Source organism: Medicago truncatula, chromosome 6 (assembly GCF_003473485.1).
Source record: "Medicago truncatula cultivar Jemalong A17 chromosome 6, MtrunA17r5.0-ANR, whole genome shotgun sequence".
NCBI lineage: Eukaryota > Viridiplantae > Streptophyta > Magnoliopsida > Fabales > Fabaceae > Medicago > Medicago truncatula.
In genome coordinates this window covers 19,718,620-19,734,978 of record NC_053047.1, presented here as the reverse complement: position 1 = coordinate 19,734,978, position 16,359 = coordinate 19,718,620, and the positions used below count along the sequence as shown (strand labels likewise).

General features: G+C 33.4%; 1 protein-coding gene across 1 annotated transcript; it reads left to right on the top strand.

Annotated features, from left to right (window-relative positions):
• The first annotated feature begins 288 nt into the window (after positions 1–288).
• Positions 289–7,611, top strand: LOC11443252 (uncharacterized). The gene is made up of 6 exons (XM_024786461.1): positions 289–360; positions 1,843–2,079; positions 4,943–5,019; positions 5,108–5,326; positions 7,277–7,401; positions 7,499–7,611. The coding sequence occupies exons 1-6, from the start codon at positions 289–291 to the stop codon at positions 7,609–7,611; spliced, it is 843 nt and encodes a 280-aa protein (XP_024642229.1).
• The last annotated feature ends 8,748 nt before the right edge of the window (positions 7,612–16,359 follow it).

Below are 16,359 nucleotides of genomic sequence, written 5' to 3'. Positions count from 1 at the left end.
ATCTTAGTTGCGTCTATATAGGTACAAGAGATGAAAGGAAAATGATATTCTTATTTTTCTACATTATTTGATGTTCATCATGAAATCATTAAAATTTCACAGAAATTATGATTCAGATTGTTCGATGTTTAGCATAGTAATAATAATAACCCCCTTTTTCTAATTTTCAGGTTAATTGGTTTTTTAGGACAATTACATGATTTTGTTTTGCAAAATTGAATTGAACATGAAAAGCATACTCCTGCTATTGATCTAGATTCAGAAGGTAGAAAAATGTAAAAAGAAAAAATGTCATATGAACAAAGAGATGAAGAGATGGGGAAGTGTAGAGATGCACATCAGCAAAGAGATGAAGATGCTGTAATGTTAGCGAGATAGGGAAGGAAAAAGGGTAGGAAATATAATCATGTGCAATTATATCCAATGGTTAATATTAATTCCTCTCATCCTCTCATTATAAGAGTGCTCTCATTTGAAACACCCTATATATATATAAAATCTAGAAATACTGCTCACCAACTTGAGGTTCATATGTGTCTGTTCAAACAAATTTTCATCAGAAGACCTTTGATTTTTGTCATTCCTAACCTTCCAAATTAGTCGCACCGATGTATGTTACACCAACACGACACCTTTGCATTATTGAATTGTGTTTTTAATTAAGTGTATTTGTTTGGAGAATTATTGATATACATTTTAAGAAGTTTTAACTAATAATAAAGTTTAGGCTAAATTAACCAATGGTCCCTCAACTAATTTTTAATTTTTATTCTGGTCCCATAAGTCTTAAAATCATCAATTTGGTCCCTCAACTTTTGCTCCATTATTCAATTTCGTCCCCTCCGTTAGTTTTTTAATGTCTTAAATTTTTAATTTAATTTTAACCATTTGATTGCATGTCCATTGTATTTTATAGTGAACCATCATCACCTAATTTTTTTTTGGCTTAATTGCATTTTTTTTCCCTATCTTTTGCCAATTGTGCGATTTTGCACCCCCTCTTTTTTTTTGAGCGATTTTGCACCCCATCTTTTTGCCCCCTTTCTGATTTTGCACCCCATCTTTGTGTTCAATTGCACTTTTGCCCCTTATCTTTTTGTTAATTGTGCGATTTTGCACCCTCACTTATATTTTTTGAGCGATTTTGCACCCTATCTTTTGCCCCTTTTCCCCTCTTTTAATGATGATTTTGAACAAAACACAGTTGGCAAAAGATAGGGTGCAAAATCGCTCAAAACAAAAGAGGGGGTGCAAAATCGCACAATTAACAAAAGATAGGGGGGAAAAGTGCAATTAAGCCTTTTTTTTTTTCCAGCTTTCATCATCTTCTCTCATTCTCATCCTCATATCTTCATCCACCTTCATACCTCTTCATATCCAGAAAATAAAAAAATTAAAAGTTCAAATTCATTTTTTCAAAAACTCAATCTTCTTAATCTCTTATTCTATCAAACTCCAATTATCATATAACTCCAAATTTGAACTACAATGTCCCACATGAAGAAACTCTCCATAAAAATTTTAATTCCAATTTCTACATTCATACGAACAAATCTAGAAAAATAAAAAAACAGAGAACTGGAATATATTTGAGTCTAGAAAAAACCCTTTCGAACTTAGAAAATTTCAACAACCCTTTTCATTCCTTCTTGAAATAAGGTTTTTCACTTAATCCCTTTTCATTTAATGAAGCACTGCATATTCAGATAATTAAGATGAATTTTACTTCCAATTGCACCCTTTTTTCTTCATTTTTCATCTTCTTCAAAAACTCACTGTATTGGTGAACTGAATATAACATTGATGGATTTTGCTGATTCACGATTTTTCTGTTATATGCAGAACGTAGGGGTACGGAATCAAGTTGACACACTATCACATCACTTGAGTTTGACAAGAAAATCATCAGAAATGTTTGTTGTGGAGAATCTTCTTCAGTTTCCAGATTCTGTTACAAGCAGTATTAGAGCAAAGAGAGGCTTTGCAAGACATCCTAGAAGCCTTGCCAAGAGGGTGAGAAGAACTCGGATAAATGAACGAATGAGAAAATTGCAAGAGGTCGTTTTAAACATTGATAAGGTCAGAATCATCATCACACAATTGTTGATTTTTTTCTCTCCCTTTTGAGAGAGACATCTTCATCACACAATTACATCTTCATCATCCCTTACTATTGCCGACAGACTTATGTTTCTTCTCATCACCGGTCGTCGGATCTCATGTCGACGCTCTCTTTGGCTGCTCCTCCGATGGGAAAGAAGGGTTGCGAGAGGGGAAAGAAGGGTTGGGGAGAATAAGGGTTTGATACGGTTTGAGTTTGACAGGATGAAGTTGAGAGAGAGGAATTAAAGTGTTTGATTTTTAAGGGTTTTATGAGTTTATAAGTTTGCTGAGATTCTGGGTTTGATGAACTATGAAGATGGATGAAGAAGATGAAGAAATAGAAGGAAGAAGAGAATAAAAGGAAAGAAAAATAATGTGTTTGTGGTCCATTACAAGATCTAACGATCTTGTATGATCCGAGGGTCTGTTTTGTTTAAAAATGATTAAAAGGCTAAAATTAAATAAATTAATAACGTCTAGGGTGGATCACTTACCATATTGGTGCACCTTAAACATTTAATATTAAAATTAACGGAAGAGGACTAATATGACTAACAGAGCAAAAGTTGAGGGACCAAATTGATGATTTTTAAGACATATGGGATCAAAATGAAAACTGAAAATTAGTTGAGGACCGTTGGATTAATTTAGCCTAAAGTTTAAGAATTTGGCTTGATTTAGAGCAATTAGTTATGGGTCTGTCCAACATGGTGACTCAAACTGACCCGACCCAACAAAATTGGCACCTGGTATTATCATCATTCCCTCGATCCTTCACAAATGTGGTGACTTTCTCGACGGAGGCTGCACAACATAATTCTCTGCCATCTCCAACTGATATAGACGGACACGGTACTAGTTAACCGTTAGTATTTAATATTGATAGATGACATTGGCTGCTAGATAGATGTGGTGTGTATTTTGTTCGAGTGGTATATCACTATCTTTCTAGTCTGCAAATGCAACAGGTAGGAGCGGTTTCTAAGTTGATTTGACATAAGGATGTTCCGTTGAAGGTTTCTGTTTTTGCTTGGTGCCTCCTTTATAACAGGTTTCCCATCAAAGACAATTTAGGTAGGCGTGGTGTCTTACTTGATGAGGATTCTTTGTGTTTTTGGCTGGTAAGGTGGAATCGGTTCACCATTTTTTCTAAATTGTAATATTTTTGGCTCTCTATGGTACTTGGTTCGTGATTGGGTGGGGTTTTCATCAGTTGACCTGAATTCTATAGTGGATCATTTTCACCATTAGGCTTGTTTGTCTGGCCGTCTAAAAACACGACAATCTTTTATTCACTTATTGTGGCTTGCTACGGTTTGGGTGATTTTGCGAGAAAGAAATGATAGGATCTTTAATAATAAAGTAAAATCTATTCCTCAGGTGTTGGAAAATGTCAAGTACTTATTGACATGGTGGCTCAAGCAAAAAATGTTGTAAATGTTTCTAATGAGTTTGTTGGGTGATGGCAGCATCCTTTACATTGTTTGGATACGGTCTAGTTGTTTTTACTTTGCTTCTTTTTGATGTTTTGTAATAGAACTCTATTGCTTTTTCTTGTCACACCTTGTGCTAAGACGATCATCTTTTATCATTTAAAATAAGTTTCATTTTGGTTTGTTAAAAAAAAATATATTATTTCAATGTATTTATCATCAAACATCATCTTTATCATTATTTTTAATACATAAAAGATTGCAAATACTCTTCGAGGTATAGTCCGCACTTGGACGTTTAACTCTCCATTTTCTACAATAAATGACAATATCCATTACTATATTTTTGTGTAAATACATTATATAAATGCACGTATTTTTAGAATATATGACATTATTTGAACATTTATACACTAAAACTATAGTAATGGATATTGTCATTTATTATAGAAATTATAGATTTTTTTTTTATTGGTCTAGAACTCGTGGGCTTGTTACTATTAAGAAAATTAAAACAGAATGAAAAGGTCCACTTGTAAAATTTACACGAGATATAATAAAATAGGATTAAATTATTATTATTAAAAAAAAAAAATATTGAAACGATTCACTAAATCTTACCAAAAAATTCAACACTGCCCAGCAATTCTTCCAATTTTTTAGGTTTTGACTCAGGGATTTTCCTTTTTTAAGCATGAAGAATTTCCTCAAAAAAAGAAAAAAATGCATGGAGAATATTTTTGCCAACAATACAATATCAGCGACAGATCCTCTTGTTAATAGCCGCAATTCATCACTTTGAAGGAAGCATTCAACCCTAGAAACATCATGCAGGTTAGTATTTGTTTTCTGTTCTATTGCACAGACACTTCTAATTGAAGGCATGTTCGGGTAGACAACGACACGTGTGATTACGTCATTTTCTCAAAATTTTATCCATGTTGATGTGTCTGTGTCTGTGGTGTCAGTGTCATCTCCGGTATTCGTGTTTGTGCTGAGTAGGTTTTCTGTTATTTGGAAAGGATTTTTAAGAAGTGAATGTATTATTTTTTTGGTTTTATGATCTTTTTTTCTTTTTAACCCTAAAGACACCATGAAGGTTAGATTTTGTGTTCGGTTATTTGAAAAGGAATTTTAAGTCTGAATCGATTATATTTTTTATGATCGTTTTTCTTTTTAACCCTACATGCACCATACTTGTTAGCTTTTGTTTTCTGTTAGTTCCAAAGGATTTTTATATGTAGAGAACACTCGTAGATGGTAGATTTTGTATTAAAAAGAGTAACTCAGATGAAGGATATTCAATTTACTAGAGGAAAGAGAAAGACATAGGTAAATTTATTTAAAAAACTATTAAAGAAAGATTTACAGATTAATGAGTTGGATAAAAATATGATATATGATAGAATACGTCGGCTGATGAGAACGGTGAATGTGCTGCGGCTAGTGTGCATCCACAACCTATTGCTGACCCAATATGGAGGTAAGAATGATTTTTTTTTTTTTTTACCTATGGCTGTTTTGGAATTAATGATAGAATATGTCTGAAGTTTAATTTTCTTGGATAATAGGGGATGTTTGAAGGTTTCAAACATTGGAAAAGTCATTGAACTAATGGGACATTTGTCTACTTTAGCATGCCCTAAAGTTCATGAAGAGGCTAGATATCTCCCTAATATGATTTCTGCAAACTTCCTTCAAAAATCAACCGTGTGGCCTGAAAGTTTCAAGAATTCTGGTACGAATAACTTCAGCATTGGAATTTATTTCCTTTCTCCTCATAATCCAAGGTGATTATATTTTGGACATACTTAAGGATATACATGCATATGTTTGATTTGATGAAAGTTTTTGTTATTTTGTTTTTACTACATATTATAAAAATATTACTTTTATTTTCAATTTTCAAGTATTTGTATTAAGACATAAAAAATGATGTTTTTTTTCGATATAAAGGATATCTATCATCGGTGTAAAGTGGATTTGAGACGACGTCTAATAAAATTTCACTATTTTGTCACATCAATCCACTTTTGCCAAGTTAACATTAAGAGGAATAAGAGGGGGGTGAGTGGTTTAAAAGGGAATTTAACATTAAGATTGGCAATGGTGGGTCAACTAATTTTTGGAGGGGTCGATGGATTGGTAACATTCCCTTGTGTGAGCAATTTCCGCGGTTGTTCTCTATTCCAAGATGCTAACTTTAGGGAATTAAGGGTTGGACATGGTGAAGAGTGAAGTTGGGCGTTGTCATGGTGTAGAAGTTTGCTCGTTGTCATTGAGGGAAGACGATGATAAGTGGTTGTGGAAGCCGGAAGAGGAAGGTGTGGGTTACTGAGGGGTTGCTTGTTTTGGATAATGATTTTAGTACTGCGGTTGAATTCCAACTCAAATCAACCTTATTGCTTTGTTTAGGTATCTATTTGTAAACTCCTTTAGACCGTGTCCTTTGTATGAGTACTGTAGAAAGTGTTCATATGGCTTGGTGTCAGTTTTATTACTCCTCCAAATTTGTTTGTTGATTTGGATTACTTGACTCGAAACACTTTGAATAAGAAATTGCATAAGGGTTATTGGTTAATTTGGCATACGATCATTTGGGTTGGTTTGGAATACAATAAAGGAGAAAGTTTTCGAACATAGGTCAAAAGAGGTGGTTAACATGGTTGATAAGATCAACGAGCTGTCTTGGATATGGCGTTTAAGTAGATTGATGGTTTCCGCATGTCTCTTCTACGAGTGAGATTCGGGAGAATGCTTCATGAGGTAGAGATTATTTGGTCGAGTGGAGTGCCTATTTCGTGCATGCCTGTTCCGAAACACACCGCGGCATGGGGTTGTTAATGCCTGTTCCGAAACACACCGCGACATGGGATTGTTATTGTTCTATGCACTTTTAGCAGGTTATATATTTTGGTTAGAACTTGTTGATATAGTTAACCTTTGTTTTCTTGGGTACAATTTGGTACACGAATGCTTAGTATGTGATGGGTGTTGCATTTGAATAAAATTTGCAGATTAAATAAAAGCAAGAAACCCCACTTTTACTGTATTTTAAGATTAAATGGCATGAGATGGACAAATGGACGGCTTCGATTGAATGTCGCTGTAAATTAACTTACAATAACTAATATATGTCCAACATTTTTTTTTATTATGATTTTGAAACTAAGATTCAATTTAGAATTCTTCCTTTTTTGAAGAATATAATCATTGAAGATTGCTATATAGTGCAAACAAACGACGTGCGAAAAGTAATGAAGCTTGCAAAAGTACACAACGTGGTTAGAGTTACAATTAACTTTTAATAAAATAGTAATGATAATATATTTCTTTTCTCTACCATAATTCTCAGGGAAGTTGCAATTGAAAGTAGTGAATTAATTTGTTTGTCGAAATTCGTTTAAGTGTTGTTCTTTTATTAATGTGAACAACTTTTAAACGAATTTCAACGAACAAGTTGATTCACCACTTTTAATTGCAACTGCTCCTATGAATTGTGGCAAATAAGAGAAATATATTATCATTACTATGTATTAAAAATTAATTATAACGTTAATCACGTTGTGTATTATCTCTAATGCACGTTGAATCTTAAGTTCTTAACATTTGCAAGCTTCGTCACTTTTCGCTCATAGTATGTTCACACTATATCATAATCATTTATTCCAAATTAAATAAACCCAATTATTCAATTTAAACTTTAAACTTAGTATTAAATGTTAATATCTTTCTTACAGTGTTGATGGATCATTTGACGAGCTGGTGGAAGAAATGATTAGTGATAAACTTGCCATAAAGGTTGGGGTTGTAAATGCTGATCTTTTAATTTTTCCTTCTACAGATCTCCCAAGTGAATATAGAAGTAAGTCACATTAAATATATGATACTAATACTAATCTTTTTTCATTTAAACTTTATTGTTTATTAATTGTGTCTAAACTTGAGTTTTCATTTTGCAGCATTTCAATCAAGGTATTATTTATGGGGAGTTTTTAGAAGAAAGCAAACTTCAATCAAGAATAATTATATTGATTACAAAATAGAGAAGAGGAAATTGTACTTTCCACGATAGATTGTGAGAAGTACAAGGGTCAAGAAATGATGCCAGGGACTTAATCTGACAACATTATTTTAAGTAGTTTTAGTTTTATTGGTATTTTATGTTTCAAGGCATAGCACTAATGTACATCTGACCATACTTTATGGATGCATGATATTAGATTTACTTATTACCTTTATCTTTAAGTTTTTGTTAGATTTGATAAGTGGCGGAGTTAGAAAAAAAGATGGGTGAGCCATTAAATTATGAAGCTTTTTTTTATAGTACAAATTTTAATTGAAATAAGTTTTAGTTGAGAGACAATGTAAGAGAGGTTTGAAACCCCCCACAAATTAGAAGGTTTGTAAGCCTCCGCTACTAACCAGCCAAGCATAGACACGACAAAAATCATGTATACTACTTGTGGAACTGCCGAAATCTGAAACCGTTGAAAAATTGTTTAAAATCTTACAAAATTGATCTATGATTTTTTTATTTTTCTGGGTTGGCCACTACACTGTTTTACGTAGATTAGAATGTGCCAAAAACAAACCAAAGTCGTAAAATTGTTTAAAATCTCGCAAAATATACCTATAATTATTAATTTTTTAATTTTTTCGGATGGGCTGTGGCCCCAGCTCATGAAGGGCTCCACCGCTGGAGTTGATGCTTTTTTAGTAGAAGTATATCTAAGAATTTTATGATAATTAAATATGATGTTTTGATGCACGAAAAAGTAGTTAATATGAAAATTAAAGCAATTAATTTTTATGTTTCTTAGAAAATAGGAAAATAACTTATGAAGAAGGAAAGACTTAAAAACAACATGTTATTGCATTTTGTAAATATGAAAATGCTAAATCTCACTGTTGTTAATTGGCTTTAAATTTGTGGTTTGGAAGAACAGAGAAATGTTGACACGATTTCATCAACGTGTTATGATTTCTAGACAGCAAGCATGGTGTTTCAGGGTGCTCAATCGTGTCAGGATTTTGGGAAAACGTGATACGATTTTCAAACTTGCTGGGTACGTTTTCAGGATAAGGTTGGTCGTACCTTGGGTCGTACGCACCAATCGTGTCACGATTTGGACAAACGTGACACGATTTTGACAGCTGAAGACTGCTATATAAGTGTTCTTGTGCAGTTTTTGAAGGAGAGCTTGAAGAGAAAGAAACTTGGATTACAAAGGAGGTAGCTTTAGGGTTGAGTGTCTTTGTAGTGAGGATCTCTTGGGTTGGGTGATGAGTAAATAATGAGTCATTAATTAGTGTCTTTTAATTAATATTTAAGTTTATTTTATTTAGATTTAATATGTTTTTATTTCCTTCTAGAACTATTTTACTTCAATTGCAAGTTATTTTATTTTAGGAACAAATATTTGAAAGATGGAGTCTTGGAGCAAAGGAAAAGAGAATTGGAGCTGATTCATGCCAAAAATACGAAGATCTCATACAAAAATATCTTGTGCAAAGAATTTGAAGATCCTTCACCAAAATATGAAGATTTGATACAAAAATATGAAGCCAACCAATATAAGCTTGACACGCCCCCAATTTACCATTTGCTGCTTTTGCTTTAAAGACAAGCTACCTATTAGTTTCTTGTGGAACATTGTAGTGATTAGTTGCTTAGGTTTTAAGTCGACATAAGACTATAAATAGAGTAGCTAGCTATCACAACAATTCATCTTTTGTTCTTGGAAATAATAAGTGACAATTGTTTCTTTGAATAAAAGTTCAACCTTTATTTTATGTTCTTCTTCTTCTTCTTGTCTTCTATGTCTACAATGAACATTAGTGAGTAGACTTCTCTTGTCTTGGGATTGTTGGATAAGTCTAATGACATAATCATAATCAAACCAAGCTATTAACCCTAATCTCTAATCTAAATTCACTGTTTTAACATGAATTAACCATTATCCAACTATGGAAACGAAAGTGGAGGGTTTGATAATTGTTAATCCATCATCTCAAATATCAATTCATAAAACGAAAGTGGAGCTTTGATATTCGAACAAGTGAATTTATACAAGGGTTGTAAAGGCAACAAAATAGTCTTTGTAATCTTTGAGACATATAAGTTTCGATCTTCAAGGATTCTAATAGTAATCAAGTCAGCGAAATAGGCTTGGTTGCTAGAGGAACCAAAATCTAATAGTAATCAAGTAAGCGAAATAGGCTTGATTTCTAGAGGAACATAAGAGAAACTGTCTTTAGAAGTTAGTTCTAACATAAGATTCTAGGTTTAATAGTTTGGTTTGTGAAGGGTTTTCACTATGATGGACCAATAATCCCAAGACACCTCTTTTGTTATTATTGTTATTTTCTTTTAAACAAAAATACAACTTTCTACCTTCTAAACTTTCAATCTAATCATTATTTAAAGTTAATTCAATTCATAACTCCCTATCGGAACGATACTCTATTTTTACTACTTTGATAGAACCGTGGACTTGCGGTTTTATCCCATCATTGGGAAACATTGTAAACACCTTGGGTAGTGAGATTTCACCATTGGAAGGATCAAAAGCTTCCTTTTGTGTTTTCTCTTAGGATTCATTATTGAGAGTGTGGGTGACACAAAATGGGTAGAAATTAGGTCTTGTTCTTGTGTAAGCTTATAAGCTGATTTCTTGTAACTCTTTTGTAACACTTTCATCATAGTGAATTGGAGGGTTGCTCTCTCCCCCAGATTAGGTCATATTGGACCGATTTGAGTCAACAATCTTGGTGTGTTTGTTCCTCTCTTTCATCGCTTATCTTTATTGCTTTGATTATGCTTGTGGTGTTGCTCTACACTTAGATCTAGGTTTGTTTTTGTTGTTGTTGCTTGGAGACACTTTATCTATTGATTACCACTTCCTTTGCTTCACACATCTTTGTTATTCATTGGTGTGATTTTGTTCCGAATTCACAACAATTGGCGCCCACCGTGGGGAAAAGGCGTTATTCGCATAGTTGGTATCATGGGTTCAAAGTGGGACATCGAGAAGTTCACCGGAAGTAATGATTTTGGGTTGTGGAAGGTTAAGATGCAAGCGGTTTTGACACAACAAAAGTGTGTAGAAGCATTGAAAGGTGAAACGGCGATGCCGACGAATTTGACACAAGCGGAGAAGCGTGAGATGATAGACAAGGCTAAAAGTGCCATTGTTTTATGTCTCGGAGATAAGGTCTTAAGGGATGTCGCGAGAAAAGCTACCACGACATCGATGTGGGCTACGTTGGAGTCATTGTACATGACAAAATCGTTGGCTCATAGGAAACTCTTGAAACAACAACTCTATTCATTCAAGATGATGGAGTCTAAATCAATCTCGAAGCAATTAGAGGAATTTAACAAAATTCTTGATGATTTGGCTAACATTGAAGTTAATGTGGAAGATGAGGACAAGGCTTTGTTGTTACTTTGTTCATTACCAAAGTCTTTTGAGCATTTCAAGGATACCATCCTTTATGGTAAGGAGGGCACCACTACTTTGGAGGAGGTCCAAGTGCAGTGACCACAAGTGTAATGCCCGTTTTGATTATTTAATTATTTTAATGAGTTTAGAGTATATTTTTATATATTTATGTTATTTATATGATTTAAGTGATTTAATGAAGTGCTGTGACTTATTTTATTGTTTAATAAAATAAGATTTGAAAATAAAATAAATATTGAGATGAGGGGTTGTTTTGAGATTTTGGAGAGATTTGTGGGAGAAAAAGGAATAAGATAGAATAGATAGAGGAGATATAAGTAGAAGAGAATTAGGTTAGAAACTTTTTACGTACGTTCAGTTTTGGAAAAAAAAAGGAGAAAAGTCATGAGAAGAGAAGAGGACCAAGAGAGGCTGCCGATTTCGATTTGTTAAGGTAAGGGTGAGGCTAACATTCAATTTTCTTAACCAAGTGATTAGGTGAATTTTCGTGAAAACTGTGATTATGCCCGAGCCTGAATTCATCGCTCGCCCTCACGAGTTATGATCCTCGCCTCGCGAGTTGCACCTTGCAGCTCGCCATAGCGAGCAAATCACTCGCCATAGAGAGTTGACTAGTGAGTCAACCCAGATTTTGGAAGTTGATCCTTTAGTTGGACCATAGATGGTTTTGAGTGCCGGAATACATATAAGAATGATTAGTCAAGTTTTTGAGAATTGGAAATCAGGGTTAAAAGTGTAGAATTGATGATTAATTGATGAAAAGTTGTTAGATTGATGTAGAAACCGTGTACAGACCTTAGATAATCCATAAGACGAATTCTGGAATCAATGTTAGGCTTATAACCAAGTGATTAGGTGAATTTTCGTGAAAACTGTGATTCTGCCCGAGCCTGAATTCATCGCTCGCCCTCGCGAGTGATGATCCTCGCCTCGCGAGTGATGATCTTCATCGCTCGCCTCGCGAGTTGCACCTTGCAGCTCGCCATAGCGAGCAGATCACTCGCCATAGCGAGTTGAGCAGTGAGTCAACCCAGATTTTGGAAGTTGATCCTTTCGTTGGAGCTTAGATGGTTTTGAGTGCCTGAATACATATAAGAATGATTAGTCAAGTTTTTTAGAATTGGAAATTAGGGTTAAAAGTGTAGAATTGATGATTAATTCATGAAAAGTTGTTAGATTGATGTAGAAACCGTGTACAGACCTTAGATAATCCATAGGACGAATTCTGGAATCAATGTTAGGCTTATAACCAAGTGATAGGTGAATTTTCGTGAAAACTGTGATTCTGCCCGAGCCCGGATTCATCGCTCGCCCTCGCGAGTGATGATCCTCGCCTCGCCTCGCGAGTTGCACCTTGCAGCTCGCCATAGCGAGCAGATCACTCGCCATAGCGAGTTGACCAGTGAGTCAACCCAGATTTTGGAAGTTGATCCTTTAGTTGGACCTTAGATGGTTTTGAGTGCTTGAATACATATAAGAATGATTAGTCAAGTTTTTGGTTTTATAATCTTTTTAGTTTTTTTTTCTTTGTTGAAGTTGATGAATGTTGATGAAGAAAGTTAGATGAAGATGAAGATGAAGATGAAAATGAAAATGAGAAAAGAAGATAATAAAATTAATTAGGTGTTGGTGATACACTGTTAAATCATATGAACCTCCTTTATCCAATGGTCTCTTTTTCAAGCGGATTAAAATTAAGTTAAGGGACCAAATGAAATAAGACCAAATGATTGAGGAAAACAAAGATAAAGGACCAAATTAAAACGTTTAATGGTTAGGGGACCAATTTTAAAAAAAGAATTAAGTTAAGGGACCGGATGATCAATTAAGCCAAAACTATAATAGGAATAAATCGACATCCTTTAGTGTTCGAATTTTAATCTAGGTGCATTTTAGTGGTTTAATTGCAGGTCGGTTTGGTTTTTCGCAACCATTTTAGTGTTTCAATTTCTTATAAAATTCAAACCACAATCATTCCTAACCTTTAACCATCTAGGATTTCATAGTTTCAAATTCAATACAAGTGTCCCTCACCCAAATCTCTCATACAAGTGCTTGTTCATTTGATTTGATTTTCTAGCTCTTATTTCTTGAATGCGATTTCGATGTTTCTTTTTTGTGCAAATCAATAGATGAAGTCGATAGTTTCTAAGCCATGATAGACAACCACAACAGAGAACTCTTTTGCCCTTTCTTTAACATCCGCTCTCTTATTGGATCGAAGTTTCACACAATAAAATAGTGAATGTTAAAATTATAGTGTTGCATTTCTAGTACCACTCGATTCCAAGTTTTAAAAGGCTGATACAAAATATTTTATCCCTCAACATTACCGCATGAATAAATAAAAATTTCATGTGTTTTGAAATGGAGGAAATAAATCGATTTAGTCATCTTCCGACACAAAATTGGCAAATGAATTCCAATCTGCTTTGTAGATTGGCAAATCTTGTGTTACAACAGAAACAAATTCACAAGACCATTAAACTTTTTTTTTTTTTTTGGTCAAATTAAACATTTTCCTCTATTAGAGGAAAAGATATATTGAAGCAAACCCAGCACAAGGCTAAACATGTGAAATCGAAAATGTAGCCACTAATGTAAACCCATGAATATAAAAGAATTTCATGAGATTTAATAACATGTAGAGGACATAAAAATGATTTAGTCATCTTCCAACACAAACATGACACAAAGAAGTCGATCTGCTTTATAGATGATTGTCGCGTCATTTTTCGGAGGTCAAGTTATTTGATTAGCATAGACTCGTTAATTTAATTCACGACTGAACTTTTACTTTTTTCAAAAGAAAGTGGAAAAAGGTTCAAATACCATATTTTTAAAGATTAAGAGTTCGGGGTTTGGTTCTATTTAGGCAAGGTATTAGCACTCTAAATATTCGTAGTACTCTACGAGAACCTCTTTATTTTATTTAATTTTGTGCTACAAACTTTTGCTTTTTAAAATGGAATTAAAGTGAAAAACACCTAATTTATCTACATTTTTTATGATTTGGAAGGATAAGTCTTTTCCTTACGTACCCGTGAGGGATCAAAACCTCGTAGTTCGGGGTAGAAATTGACGTTTGATTGATTTTGTGTTTTTTTATTAATTTTGAAAAAGTTTTAGAATAAAAAACCAAGCAGAAAATAAGAATTTGTTTGTGTTTTTTATATTAAAATAAAAAATGACTTAAAGTATGATTAAATTGATTTGAGATTTGATAAAGAAAATAAAAAGAAAAAAGGGATCACTTGATTGAAAATCAAGGTTTATTATCAAAATATCTATGATTTTGGATTATTTGCAATGATTTTGTTCTTTTGAATAAACTAAGGTAGCAATGAAATAAAAGCGTGAGAATTTTGTAGTGATGTTGGATCACTGCAAAATCTCCTAATCTAATTTTTTTTGCATATATATATATATATATATATATAGAGATAGGGTCCGTTGACACCAGGTGTCAAACTTTAGTTTGACACCAAATCCTATCCGTCTAAATTTTTAATCAAGCGGCTACGATTTATCTACGTGATAACTTGAGTGGACTCCTTTTACATTATATTGATCTTTCCTTTAACGCTACTGTGATTACGTTTCCAGATTACCATCGTCTCTTGTCCCTCCTTTAATGTCGATTTGCTTTTTACATATTAAATTCAATCAAAAGAGGAAGCTTATTGAAGAGAATGAGGTAAACAACTACTAAAAGTGAAATTTGGAGAGGAACCTTCTCGACATCCACAAATTAAAATTACACCATTTCTTTGGACAAATAAAAACCCATGCCAATAGTATAAATTTGTAGGTTCATGTTCTGGAAAATTCATTGTTTATATGTGTGTATCAACATTGAAGCACGTAATATTGTTTATTTTATGATATGAAATAGTTGTTCACCATCAATATGAGGTAATCAATTATAGAAGTGAGATTCGGAAGGAAAAAAAAAATAACGTTCTTGACATAACAAAACTAATTCAGAAATTTGGTCAAAAAAAAAAAACTAATTCAGAAATAGATAATTGAAAGAATTATGATATTTCATCATTATTGGCATGGGATTCCAGTTTTTAATTCAATGAATGAATGAATTAATTAATTTTTTATTGATGGTGATATGAAATAGGTTATGAATCTTGTCAAAAAATGAAATAGGTTATGAATAAAAATGGAACTTGGTTTGTTGTGAGGAAAACATGCTTGATCAGTTAAAGAAGATGAAGGATAATCACTTATTTTTTGGCAACAAGAGATATGAAAGAGAGAAAATCACTCATTAATTATGGGAGCCAATTAAAGAGAGATCACAATAAGGTTTAAATAAATAATTATGAACCTTTAGATCAATTTCAATGGATGGTTGTGATTTGGTGTCAACGAATCCGTTGACACTGGTGTCAACGGATCCTGACTCATATATATATATATATATATATATATATATATATATATATATATATATATATAGCGGTAAAGAAATAATATAAAACCCATCCCCTCCGTTGATTATTTATGAATACCTAATAAAGCGGTAAAGAAGTGCTCTAATATTTATGAATACCTAATATTATGTGAGAACTTTTGTGTTTGATTATTTATGGAGTCTTTGGTTACGAGTTTTTATGTTTAAATTTTTATGAAGTGAATAATATAAAAATCATGATATTGTTTTAAGGTTAGAGGGATAAAAAAGTAATTTGGTTTTAAAATCCCTCCCCTCCCCTTATGAACCAAACACATATTTAATTAAAATCCCGTCCCTCCCATCATTTGAACCAAACATATATTTAATTGATATACCTCCCATTCTCTTCCCTCCATTTCCCTCCCCTCCATTAAAACCCCTCCCCTTCCCTCCGTTGAACCAAACGGACCTTAAATCCAATTAAAAAAACCAGCTTCAAACCGCATAAAACATACACAAGGAATTTTGGACCCTAAACCCTAAACAAGCCAATGACCACACTTATTTTAAAGCAGCAGTCGAAGGGCACTCGATTAGAATGCTAACCATACAAAGAACCTCACTTGTATGAAGTCTTAAGAGTTTGTATCTGATTTGTTTTGTGAACACCATTGATTGTATATCAAGTGTTCAACCTCAAACATATTTCTGTGTAATTCTGTTTGATTAGAAGTCTCTTGCTTTTGTTGAGCATAGGAAGTCTCTCGCCTTTGTGGTTGAGCATAGCAAACCTCTTGCCTTTGTGTTTGAGTAGTTTGAAGTCTCTTGCTTTGGTGCTTGAGCAATTGTAATCAGATATTGATTTTAGTGAACTCTCCTTGGAAGTGCAAGCGGGACATGACTACTTCCGGATTGTGGAAGGAACTTGTATAATTGTTTTGTG